The 13,479-nt window shown below is 45.7% G+C and overlaps 1 protein-coding gene across 1 annotated transcript in view; it reads right to left on the bottom strand.

Annotated features, from left to right (window-relative positions):
• Nucleotides 1-5,663, bottom strand: part of Sucla2 (succinate-CoA ligase ADP-forming beta subunit) — a 40,538-nt gene extending 34,875 nt beyond the window's left edge. The window contains exon 1 of the mRNA XM_021182222.2: nucleotides 5,512-5,663. Within this exon, the coding sequence (XP_021037881.1) occupies nucleotides 5,512-5,601 (90 nt within the window). The 5' untranslated portion in view covers nucleotides 5,602-5,663. The remainder of the gene's footprint in view (nucleotides 1-5,511) is intronic.
• Between the last annotated feature and the right edge of the window lie 7,816 nt (nucleotides 5,664-13,479).

The following is a 13,479-nucleotide window of genomic DNA, read 5'->3' as shown; positions in this document are numbered from 1 at the left end:
CACACCTTCACCCACTGAGCAATCCTGCCCGCCCCTGGGTTCTCTTTTTACATAGTTCAAACTGGTCAAAACTGGCCCGTGGTGGCAGAACTCAGAATCAGTGGTTTCTCTGCAGGGAGTATTGATCAAGAGAGGGGCACAGGGCTCTCTGGGAGCTGACAACGCTACCTGTCTTATCTGACTGGTGACTTACGAGTTGTACAAACATAAAAATCAATCTAGCCATTAAATTAAATCATGTATTTTATTGTACATAAACTTTACAGCAAAATAACAATAAATACAGGTGAAGGAAGTACTACCTAGGTAAAGCTAGTAAAGGTTGTCACATTAATTTGTTTAATCTTTCTATAAGGAGACAGTATGCCACTAATGTTACGAATGTTAATGATGGGGCTAGAAAGACGGCTCGGCAGTTAAGAGTACTGTTTTGTTTTGTTTTTTGTTTTTTCGAGACAGGGTTTCTCTGTGTAGCCCTGGCTGTCCTGGCACTCACTTTGTAGACCAGGCTGGCCTCGAACTCAGAAATCCGCCTGCCTCTGCNTTGTAGACCAGGCTGGCCTCGAACTCAGAAATCCGCCTGCCTCTGCCTCCCGAGTGCTGGGATTAAAGGCGTGCGCCACCACGCCCGGCTAAGAGTACTGTTGCTCTTCCAGATGACCTGGGCTCTGTTCCTAGCACCCACACTGAAAAGCTCACAGCTGCGTGTAACTCCAGTGTCTTAGTCAGGGTTTCTATTCCTGCACAAACATCATGACCAAGAAGCAAGTTGGAGAGGAAAGGGTTTATTTGGCTTACACTTCCATGTTGCTGTTCATCACCAAGGAAGTCGGGACTGGAACTCAAGCAGGTCAGGAAGCAGGAGCTGATGCAGAGGCCATGGAGGGATGTTCTTTACTGGCTTGCTTCTCCTGCATTACTCAGCCTGCTCTCTTATAGAACCAAGACTACCAGCCCAGGGATGGTCCCACCCACAAAGGGCCTTTCCCCGCTGGATCACTAATTGAGAAAATGCCTTACAGCTAGATCTCGTGGAGGCATTTCCCCAAATGAAGCTCCTTTCTCTGTGATAACTCCAGCCTGTGTCAAGTTGACACAAAGCTAGCCAGTACATCCAGTTACATGCTGGGAAATCTGATACTCTCTTCCAGATTCTACAAGCACCCACACACATGTGCACACACCCACGCTAGTCACATCCATAAACACACAATTAAACACAGTCAATCAGCAGTCTATGCCAGTAGATGGTGCTTCCTTACTTCCTTAGCTGCATGTATCAGAAAGAAATACCACAGAAACAGATCCCCATTCCTAAAACAAAATCTGAAGATACTGTAGGGACATCAGAAGCTGAGCTACATATGAGATACTCACTTTCAAGCAATGATAGTTTCCCCACGACTATACTATGGTTATTTGGGAAAAGATCCTATTCCTTGGGAACTGGAGAAGGCGGTGGGGGCGGGGGTTGTCTTGGTTTGTTTTGAGATGGCCTAGGCTGGTCTAGAACTCTAAGGATCAAGTGATCCTGCTATCTCAGTGCCCAAATTGCTGGTACTACACATAATATGGGTTCCAAAACATTTTATTCTTATGATACATATATAAGTACACAGGGTGAAGTGCCATGATATCTTCAATTTACTCTCAGGTAGTTCAGCGAAAAGAAATGATATGATTTCATAGATTTATAAATATATGTATATAATTTTGAGATTGTAATTTAATTACAATATTTATCCTCGCCTTGCCTTTCCTCCCTCCAAACTCTCCCATACACCCCCCTCTTCACTCTCCCTCAAATTCATAGTCTTTTTTTTCACTAGTTATTGCATTTATAGATGTACTCATATATGCATATGAATTCCTAAATCAGCCTGTTCAGTTCAGCTAATGCTCCTTGTATGTATGTTCTCAAGGATGACCACTGGGCACTGAGCGACTGAGTGACATGCTCCTCCCTGCGGAGGGCTGCCTCTCCCATTCCCAGCCATTCTTAGTTGCCTAGAGTAACTAGGTTCTGAGTAGAGCTGAAGCCTTGTGGCCTTTTTCTCATTCACTCTGCCATGTCCATTGCTGTCATCCGTGTTCAGCTCACACTGGGCGGTCATGTTGGTGAGACTTCATGGGTATAGCTTCCAGTCGTACTAAAAGACACAATCTCACAGCAAACTCCCTCGCTCTGACCCTCTGGCTCTTCCATCTTTCAGCCCCCTCCTCATCACTGTTCCCTGAGCCTTGGGTATGAGAATGTGCTGTAGGGGTATCCACTGGAACTACGTCCACAACCCTGCATTTTGATTGGTTGTGGTTTTCTGTAGTAGTCTCCATCTATTGCAAAGTTAAGTTTCCATAACGAGGACTGAGGACTATAGTTACCTGTGGGTATAATATGGAATATTGTTAGGGACTATACTGGTTTGATAAATTAGTTGTTGTAGGTTCTCCTCCAACGATCATGACTTCACTAGCAGTAAGTGGTTAGCTAGGTTTCCAGTATCAGGCACGGCCTCCCTATTGAGTAGGCCTTAAATCTAACTGGGGTTGCTGATTACTATCATGGTGCATGTGCCCTTACTGCACCATTAGGGCTATCATGCCATGGTGGTCATTGACACAGTAGGACTGCTGTTTGCCGCCCTCCTTTGGGAAGATTTGTGTGGTGCCTTCTAATACCGAGAAAGCTAGTCTCCAGAAAGGGGGCATTTGGATCAGCCTCAGCTCAGAGGTCTCCCAGCCCTTTTCTGAAGTACACAGTGTCTTCAGGAAACACACTTATCTTCCACCTCCCAGAGGTAACTAAGGACAAAAGCAATAGGCTGTATGCTTTGGGAGTTTCTTGGCCAACAACTCAAAAGAGGGCTTCTCCTGCCTAGTATTGGGGATGTTGTTAAGGTGAGGTCTCTGGCTGTTCGATACAGACATATATTTACGATAAAGAGTATGGAGCCAGGTGCTGGTGGTACACGCCTTTAAGTCCAGCACTCAGGAGGCAGAGGCATTCTCTTAAAAAAAAAAAAAAAAAAAAGATAAAGCATATATTGAAAAATGTTCAGTCAGGTGAAAACATCGCAATACTACTGTTGGAACATTTTCATTACTTTGAGTTTGTTTTGGTTTGGTTTTTGGTTAAGATAAGACCGGGTTTCTGTGTGTAGCCCTGGCTACCCTGGAACTCACTCTGTAGACCAGGCTGGTCTTGAACTCAGAGATCCACACCCAGCTCTTTAGAGAATTTGACTGTCTGAAGTAATTAGATACATTGTTTCTTTGCAGTTGTTTCTTTGCAGCTGTTGTCACTTCAGAGTTCATTGGTTTTTAAAGTTCTGTTAGTAATTCAAATTCTTGCATGAACCCAAGAACTGGGCATCATCAAAAGTTACAATTAGACAGGAGGAGGGAGCTCTGGTGTTCTACTGCAGTGGCTTTGAGTAACAACAATGTGTTGTCTGTTTTAAAGCAAGTGGAACCTACAGTTATACATGTTGTTACCATAAAGAAATGACAAATGAAGCTGGGCATGGCGGCGCATACCTTTGACCTCAGCATTTGGGAGGCAAAGGAAGGTATCTAAGTTCGAGGCCAATCTGGTCTACAAAATTGAAGGACAGCCAAGGCTACACAGTGAAACCCTGTCTCAAAATAAGAGGAGTGGAACTTAAGGAAAAAGAAATTTCTGACCCCCAAAAGTGGCCAATTCCTGGGCAAACCCATGAATACCTGTCATAACCTGGGTTATTCTCCACGTAAATACAGAAAAACTGGAAGACCAGAGGAATAATTGCTTTTTCTTTCCAAGACAGGATTTCTCTGTGTATCCTGGATTATCCTGGAACTTACTCTGTAGATCAGCTAACTTTGAACACAGGGATCCAAGTGCTAAGATTATAAGGTCTGAGACACCACTACCTGCTCAGAGGAATAATTTCTTTCAGTGAACTGAATTACTAAATTTAATGTGTGACCTTGAACAAGTTTCCTCCTAAGACATTGTGTCCTCATCTACAAGAGCAACTCCAAAGACACATTTTTTTAAAATATTTATGTATATGAGTACACTGTAGCTGTCTTCAGACACACCAGAAAAGGGCATCAGATCCCATTACAGATGGTTGTGAGCCACCATGTGGTTGCTGGGAATTGAACACAGGACCTCTGGAAGAGTACTTAGTGCTCTTAACTGTTGAGCCATCTCTCCAGCCCCCCCCCCCCCCAAGATACATTCTTAATGCTATGGTAAAAGGGAAAGAGCTGAAATAAAGACAATGTATCAAGCATCCTATAGGGAGATGCAAAGGCATTTTTAAAGGAATTTTCAAATAGATTAAAAACTATTAGAATAAAATCCTATTTGTTCACTAAATCCTTATCCTCTAAAAACTTGGCAGCATTATTTAAGGAAGGGGAGGGGCTAAATCTATCCACCTATGATGTGTCTAGTTACTTCGAAACATAACCAAAACTCTATCTTTGAAAGCTAATCCCGCTCTTGAAGTTTAAGGTACTAACACTAAGAGCCAATTTGCTTGGGGCTTGTTGTTGTTTAATTGGTTTGTTTTTGTTATTTAGTGACAAGCCTTGGCTGGCCTTGAACCGTGTATGTAAAAGATGACCGTGAATATCTGATTCTCTTGCCTCCACCTTAAGTGCTAGGGTTACAGGGATGCTGGGGATAGAACCCAGGACTTCCTACATGCCAGGCAGGCACTCTTCCAAATAAACTGCATCCCCGGTCCCCACTTTTTGTGTTCTTAATGCTGTAGAACAGACACAACACGCACACAGCTTCAGAAATGGACCCTTGTGGAACTAAACCTCAGTCCTGCCTCCGTCTGCCATGTCTCCTAGGCCAAAGCATTTCTCTGAGCCATCATCAGATCGTCATCAATGGTTACTGGCCTTAAAGACAACCCCTGTGCTGTTGACAAGCCTAATGACCTTAGGACAACATCTGACACTCTCTAACTGTCGAGAAACAAAGCAGCAAAATAGGTACTAGAGTCTGTCCAGAAATGAAATCCTCTAAAAGATTTACTCTCCCATCTAATCCTTACTCTCCCATCTAATCAGCTGGGAAACTGAAGAACTCGTTATCAGTACTCACTACCAGGACTGACTGATGATAGGTCAGCTCTGCTGGTGTTCCTAAGTCCTTCCCACCTACGACAGTTCGCTGGACCTCAAAGTACACTTGAAGGGCATCCCCTTACCCAAAGGGGGTCCGGAAGCGTTGGCCCCGGGCAAGGACAGCCCCCGTCTCCTCTGGGATCGCTCCGGCAGGCTCCCGCAGGCGAGGCCAACTGCCAGGCCGCCCTGCCGGGCCTCCAGCGGCCCGGGGACAGATCCCAGCTGAGCTGCCGGAGCGCCAGCTCGCAGCCCTGGCCCGCAGCCTCTGTGCAGAGCAGGGCATCCCGGCCGTGCCAGCGCCGCGGAGAGCCCCGGAGCTGGGCCGCGCCCCTGAGCCTTGCCCGCCGACCCCCGCGGCCAAAGCGAACAGGGCGAACTTACCTGGGCGGCGGCTCGCAGCGTAGTCTGTGGCCGGTGGCTCCTCAGGGCGGCCGCGGCCAACTGCCGGCCGTAGAACATGGACGCCGCCATTTCTGAGTCCCACCCGTCCCCTGGGCACCGCGCAGGCGCAGAGACGCAGTTGCTCTCCGGGCGCTCCCGGCCCGGGACAAGGACAATCCTCGGGGGCGGGGCCTTGCGTTAACCCCGTCGCTGCCGGAGGGGCCGGGTTTGGCAGGCACAAAGCAAACTTTGGCCCTCAGAACTTTGACCTCAGTGACATGTGGACAAGGGGCCATCAGAACGCTTCCTAGAGAACTGTGACGCCGCTACTTCAGTCTTCTTACCTTCTCTGAGCTCTAGTGGCCTCACCAGTGAAATGTGGTTACTTAGTGAAAGCGAATGTATGCGTTGAGCCTTTAGGATACTATAGATACTAAAATAGAACATAAAACAAAATAATAAAGACAGTGCCACTGATACTCAAAAGACTGTTACTCACTAGTTACTGAAGCCGACCATACTGAAAACACTACTAACAAAGTGTTTGAGAGAGCTAGAGAGATGGCTTAGTAGTTTGGAGCTGGTACAGCTGTGGCACCCAGCTGAATTCCCAGCCTCATGTCAGACAGCTCACCACTGCCTATGGGATCTGAAACCCTCTTCTGGCCTCCCTGGGCACCAGCATACACGTGCACATATATATATCCAACAATGCATACATATAATTAAAAGAAAAGAAAAGAAAATACTATCACATTTGAACTGAAAAAGATATTAGGTGAGGTAACCCAGGACCCAGAAAGACCTATTACATGTTCTCTCAAATTTAAATATGCTATCTTTAAATTTTTTATATGTATGTATTTATGTGTGAGCAAGGATTAGAGGCCAGAAACTATAGAGGACCCCATGAGAAGACACAATAATATGTTTGTGTGAAGGCACAGTAACTAATAAGACTCATGTAAGAAGGAACAGGGCGGTGAGGGAAAGAAGGAAGGGATCAACAAAAACTACATATAAAAATGGTGTAAGAAAGCCTATGAGTTGTATGCTAATTTTTAAAATATACCCACCCCAAGGCATGCCTGATAGTTTATGCCTGCAATCCCATCCCAGTGGAAGCTACAATGAGAAGTTAAAGAACTCCAGACTACTCTACAACTCACAGGGAGACACCGTCTTTGGGGGGTGGGGAATACCCCACTAGCCGTGAAACCCATCAACAGCATCCTTTCATGGAGGGGGTAATGGTCTCATGAGGCCTCCCCGCTCCTTGAGGATTGGTTGAAAGTTAATGGTTGGCATTGGAGTGCATTCATTCAGTGGCGTAGCCTGTGTTCCTGTAAGCAAGCAAAATGAAATGTGTTCAACCATCAAAGAAGAGACAGGAAAGTGAAGCCTGTAGAATTAAGAAACAAAAGTTGAAAATGGGTGAATATGATCGAAATGAACTAAATACTGGGGCTAGAAAGGCAGCTGTTAAGAGCAGTTAAGAGCAGCAGCTGCTCTTCCAGAACGTTCCAGTATGATTCCCAGCACCCATATGGCAGCTCATATCATCTGTTCCAGTTCCAGGGGATATGATGCCTTCAAGAGCACCAGGCATGCGACTGGTACACAGGCAAAACACTTGTACACATAAGATGAAATTTTAAAATGTATTAGATGCATGCATGAAATGCTATAATGAAACACATTATTATGTATAGTTAAGATATGCTAATAAAAATACTTTTAAATTAAAAAAAAAAAACAAAGCAAGAAAACCACCCCAGGCCCCACCAGGGGAAATTAGGGAATTTTTATTAGAGTCTCTAGGTAAAGCAGATACACACATCATCTTAATTTCACTTCCTGGCACTGTGATAAAAACAGGCTGACAAAAAAACCTTAAGATACAAAAGGGTTTCTTGGCTCACAAATCCAGGTTACAGTGCATCATTGTGGGAGATCAGGATGACAGGAACATGAAACAACTAGATGCATTCCGCATCCCACGCACAGTGGGGAGCTGTGGGTTCCTGCAAGCACACGGTGCTCAGCCCTTTATCTTTACTCCCAGACAAACCAGATCCAGATCCACTGGCGCTTCCCACTGGTCAAGAGTCCCCCATAGAGATGCCCACTGGCCTAATCTAGGCATTCCTTCCTTGAGATTCCAATCCCAAGTGATTCTAAATTGTGTCAGATTCTTAATTAAAGCCAACCATCATGAAAGCATGTCCTGGGCCATAAAAACCCCCTGCCAGACAGATGGCTGAGCTCCTGCTCCCACTCCCAGAATCCCTGAGTTTTAAAATACGTGGAAGAAATACTGGGGATGTGGCTCAGTGGTGACAGAGTGCTTAACTAGCATGCGTGAAACCATGGTCTCATTCCCCAGCACCACAGAGATTGGGCACAGTGCCATTTATCTGTAACGTCAGCATTTCAGGTGTTGGAGGTAGGAGGATCAGAAGTCCAAAGGTAATCTTGGGCCACATAGTAAGTGCCAGGCTGTAGTAGTAACATTTTGGGCGGGTGGGGGTTGGGGGTGGAGGGGTGGGGGAGATGTAAAGAAGCCTGCAAACAGACTGAACGTTTCTTAGACTTAGAAGCTGAGTTAATAATATCCCTTGAGAGCATTTAAGACTGCATACTTCTGCCGAGCAGAAGTTGCACACACCTTTAATCCCAGCACTTGGGAGGCAGAGGCAGCCAGATTTCTGAGTTTGAGGCCAGCCTGGTCTACAGAGTCAGTTCCAGGACAGCCAGGACTACACAGAGAAACCCTGTCTGAAAAAAAAAAAAAAAAAAAGACTACATACTCAACCTGCTATCCTATTGTGTGCTCTGTCTGTTTGAGTTTAGCCTATCTTTAAGAGTGCAACAGAACAACTTTCCTATGTCTCAGATGTCCAGCATAATCAGCTTTTACAACCAGAGTTAAATGCTTAGCTTTACTCTTAAGTTATATACTCTCCTATGCTCTGAACTAGAATAATGTATGTATGTATGTATGTATGTATGTATGTATGTGCTGTGATTGTCATTTGCTGAAAGTGGCCAAAAGGCTGAAAGCAACCTTAAAACAAATACGTTCTAAATGTTGGAAGCAACGGTGGATCTAGGTTGATAACAACTGTTTGCAGGGTTTGGGTTGGTTGGTTAGTTGGCTGGCTGGTTTTGTGAGACAGGGTTTCTACGTGCAGCCCTGGCTGTCCTGGAACTCAGAGATCTGCCTGCCTTAAAAGATTAAAGGCATACGCTACCATGCCCAACTTTCCAATTGCCATTTTAACCTTCTACCTTTAATTTCATTTAATTAGTAATCAGTTGACTTTATTAATCTCTAAAGCAACACCTGTTAGCAGAGGATCAGTTTTAAGATGCAAATAAATGCATGGGCTTTAAACTGAAAGAAGTTGAACTTTTGGCTTTCAAAAACCAAAGCTCAGAAAAACTTATGAAAGTGTCACACACCAGAAGAATAATTGAAAGTCCCATAAAGACAAAAAGGCCAAAAATAAAAAACAGAATTCCCCAGTCTGTTTCGATCAGACTTGACGACTTGGAGTCTGACCCAGTGACCCATGTTGCTTTATGGCACGGAGTACAGCCTTATCCCAAATGGCCACACTCAGAAAAAGCAAAAGACGTTATGAAATTTATAAGACCTGGGCATGGTGGTGCACACCTTTAATCTCAACACTCCTGAAGCAGAGACAGGAAGATGTCTGTGAGTTCCAGGACAGCCAAGGCTACATGGAGACATCTGTGTCAATAAAATAAAATAAAATGTATAAGATAGTGAACTTTCCTCTTAAAACCATGTCATTTCACTTAACTCTTAAGGACACCACAGGCCCTAGAGAGGGGTTGATTTTCTGAGAATTCTATCATTACACTTCTATCCATAGGGCCCTTCCTCCTCTCCCCACTTCCTCCTCCCTACCTCCCCTTTCTCCCCACCTCACCTGTGTGTGTGTGTGTGTGTGTGTGTGTGTATGTGTGTGTGTGTGACAGCCACAAGCTGATATTAGTGTTTTCCTTAATCACAGTCCACCTTCTCATGGCTGTTTTTGAGACAGGGTCTCTCACTGAACTGGGAGCTTACAGACTTGGCTGGGCTGGATAACCCATAGACCCCAAGGATTCTGTCTCAACACTGGGATTACAGGTGTGCAAGACTGTACCTGGCTTTTAACATAGGTGCTGGGGGTCTGACTTCAGCCTTATGCTTCCGCAGCAAGCACTTTACCAACTGGGCTATTGTCCCAGCCCCCACTGCATATATGCTTCTCATTTTTTTAAAAAAAAATATATTATGTATACAGATATTTTGTCTTCATGTATGTCTGTGTACCACATGCATGGCTGGTGCTCCCAGAGGTCAGAAGAAGACATCAGATCCTCTGGAACTGGAGTTATGAGGACGGTTGTGAGCCACCATGTGGATGCTGAGAATCGAACACAAGTCCTCTATAAGAGCACCAAGTGCCCCTTACTGCTCAGCTATCTCTCCAACATGCATATTCTTTTAAAACTCTTTATATAATTTCTGACCTGGTAAATACTTCTGTCCCCATACTTGGAGCTCCTCATTTTTGGCATGACATTTTTGTGGCCTGCCTGGGAAGTCTCCTGACAGCTCTTGGCTTCTCCATTCTGGTGCCATATGGGTGGCCAACTGGCTCAAATGCAACGGAAGATCTCTGGCTGGGGTTGCTCTCCAGTAAGATCTGAAGGCCTCTGAGCTAGAATTCCAGACTAGTTTGCCCACCAGGTTAAAGCCAAGAAATGCCCTTCAGTACACTGCAGAAGGCTTTGCTTCCCCCTTCACATCTGAAGGACCCTGGCCAAGGCTCACCACTTCAGTGGGACCTGAAGACCAGAGAAAAATAAGGTTAGTCTACAAAGATAGGTGCCGCTTTCCTTCCTCACTCTCACCCTGTGGGAGTGTTGAGAAGGGCAGCTTGTCCAGGGCAGGTGCACACACTCTGTGAGGACTCCCTCATTCCTGCCTCCTGTCCCTTCTTTTCCCTTCTGTGCTTTCGTGAAGGAGGAAATGGGACGTGTGGCTAGGATGTTCATGTGTGGCTTTGGTGTTCACAGCTGCCATTGTCTTTCCCCACCAGATTCCCTGATCCAAGATGTCCATGAGTTTTTACTTTCTCCAGGATGGGACGGTCTCTTGTCTCCTGTCCCTCACAGCTAATCTGTGGCCGGTTTCAGTTTGTGAGGCTGGTCTGGCCTGGCCAGTTGGACCAGTTTAGCTCCAGAGAGAAACCAAGTTTTACCATTACAGGCTGGGAGGCTGCTGCTACTCTTGGGTACGCAGAGCCTGCTCAAAGAGAGCACTGCTCAAGAGACAGTACGATGAGACCAGGACTCACCCAAGACCCTCGGAGAGGTCTGAAACTCCCCGGAACATTTCCAGGCTACACCTCTGATAGGACCCACAATAGGTGTCTCATCTTCTATTTCCCCTGACTTTACCCAATGATGTACCTCAAGAAACCTGTACAAATTTGAGCCTCTAGTTCTTAAAAAGAAAACTTCTTTTCCTTTTGACAAAATCTTCCCTTCATATTCTGCCAGGACCATGAACACTGGCTGCCTAATGGCACAGTGAGCAGCAGTCCCCTCCAGTCGGGCCTCTGGTGGTGTAACTTAGGAAATGACATTGTCTGGCCAAGCTTTCATGGCCTCGTCAGAGATCCCTTATCTATGAGAGGGAGGTCACATGTGCCTTGCCAGGTTCTCTCTCTTTTTTTTTTTAAAGATTTATTTATTTATTATATGTAAGTACACTGTAGCTATCTTCAGACACACCAGAAAAGGGAGTCAGATCTTGTTAAGGATGGCTTTAAGCCACCATGTGGTTGCTGGAAATTGAACTCAGGACCTTTGGAAGAGCAGTCAGTGCTCTTCACCGCTGAGCCATCTCTCCAGCCCCCATGCCAGGTTCTCTTACACTCCTCCCTCTCCATCACACTCGGCCACAGAGGGCATCCATGATAGCCCTTTGTGTTGATGCAGCCCCTGTTTAACTTCAGACTCCACTACCAACATCTTTGCTCATCCTCCTTCACTCTGCCCATGAAGCTCTCTCTAACTGCCCCCATCCCTATTCAGGTAAACTCTCTCAGTCACCCACCCACTGGGAAACTTCATACAGGAAATGCAGAAAATAAATAAAAGCTTCCCCTCTTCCCAGGGAAAACATCTTTCTGCTTTACAAGGTGGCTAACCTTGACATACTCAGAGAATCCCCTTCCCTGTGTCCCCAAGGACAAACCTGATCAGGGTCGTTACGCCAGAATCCACCATCTTTGTTACAGAGTTCCAAAAGGCTACTGTGGCTTTTATAACCTGACAGGATACCTATGTCATCTGACCACTTGCTACCTGCCTGGGCAAAAGAAGAAAAGTCCCAAATCTGCTCTTTCGGACACTCCAGGAAAATAAGGCTCACACCCATAACCCAGGTGCTCAGGTTTCACTGCCATGCTTGACATAGAGTCCTGCCAATCCCATCAGCTCACCAGGGTGAGGAATGCGTGGGGAAGGGTTTGCTGAAGCCATGCCACTATATTCTATTGGGGGAGGGGGGGTTGAAAAGGGCCTTTATCTAGCCAGTTAACTACCAAGTGATGGGATACCGTGCAGGGATCTTCTGAAAACCCTGCACTGTTTCAGTCTAGAGAGATGAGACAGAGCACAGTACACTCACCAGGGGCCAGGGTCTCAAGCTAACCTGGCTGTCATTTTATAAGCTAAGTGTCTCAGATATTAGACAAAGGCTTCAAACACTAGACCAGAAACCCCAGATTCCTTTCCCAGCTTTATTAAACACAGCTTCTAAGATCTTTAATAACTGGAAAGGGATCTGAGTCTTTAATAACGAGGAAGGGACTGAGGGTCAGAGGAGTCAGCCCTGTGGAACAGAGGGAGAAAGGGGCAGGGGAAACGAATGGCAGGAGCAACTGCTTCCACCTTGGTCATCTCTCCAGTCACCGTCCGGTTCAGCCTAAGAAAACCAACCCAGCCCTGAGTAAAAGGACTCTTTTCTGCTCTCATTGTAATCAACTAGGACAGTTATCCTGGCTAATTTTATGTTAACTTGACCACAAGCTAAAGTTATCTGAAAGGAGGGAACCTCAATTGAGAAGACGCCTCCATAAGATCTGACTGTTAGGTATTTCTTGATGAGTGATTGATGGGGGAGGACCATTGTGGTGGTGCCATCCCTGGGCTGTTGGTCCCGGGTGCTGTAAGAAAGCAGGCTGATTGTCTTACTGTAATTTATTAGCCTTGTTTAGTTGATATCCCTGGAAGGCCTGCTCTTTTCTGAAAGAAAATGGAGGAGTGGATCTGGAGGAGAAGGGAGGGGGAATTGAGAAGAGAGAGGAGGAAACAGCAGTCTGGATGTAATATATGAGAGAATAATAAATATATAAACAAACAGACAAATAAGGAAGCAGGCTGAGCAAGCGATGATGAGCAAGCCAGTCAGCAGCGCTCCTCCAAGTCCTCTGTATCAGCTTCTGCCTCCAGGTTCCTGCCTTACTTGAGTTCCTGCCCTCACTGCTCTTGATGATGAACTGTTATATTCAGCTGTGAGTAACACAAATCCTTTCCTCCCCAAGTTGCTTTGGGTCATGGTGTTTCATCCCAGCAATAATAACCCTAACTAAAACAACAGTTCACCTGTGACTGCTCAAGGCCACAGAACTTTTCCAAGAGCCAGACATGCCCTGCAAAGTGGGGGCTCACTTTAAGTGATAATGTACTTCTCTCCCTTAAGAAAGGAAGGCCCTTACACCTAAGGAGCTCAGATCAAACCTGAAGGCATCTGTTCTTTTTTTGTTTGTTTGTTTTTTGTTTTGGTTTTTCGAGACAGGGTTTCTCTGTTTAGCCCTGGCTGTCCTGGCACTCACTTTGTAGACCAGGCTGGCCTCGAACTCAGAAATCCGCCTGCCT

This window comes from Mus caroli, chromosome 14 (genome assembly GCF_900094665.2).
Source record: "Mus caroli chromosome 14, CAROLI_EIJ_v1.1, whole genome shotgun sequence".
Taxonomy (NCBI): Eukaryota; Metazoa; Chordata; class Mammalia; order Rodentia; family Muridae; genus Mus; species Mus caroli.
The sequence above is the reverse complement of the archived record's forward strand: the minus strand, read 5'-3'. Positions and strand labels throughout refer to the sequence as shown.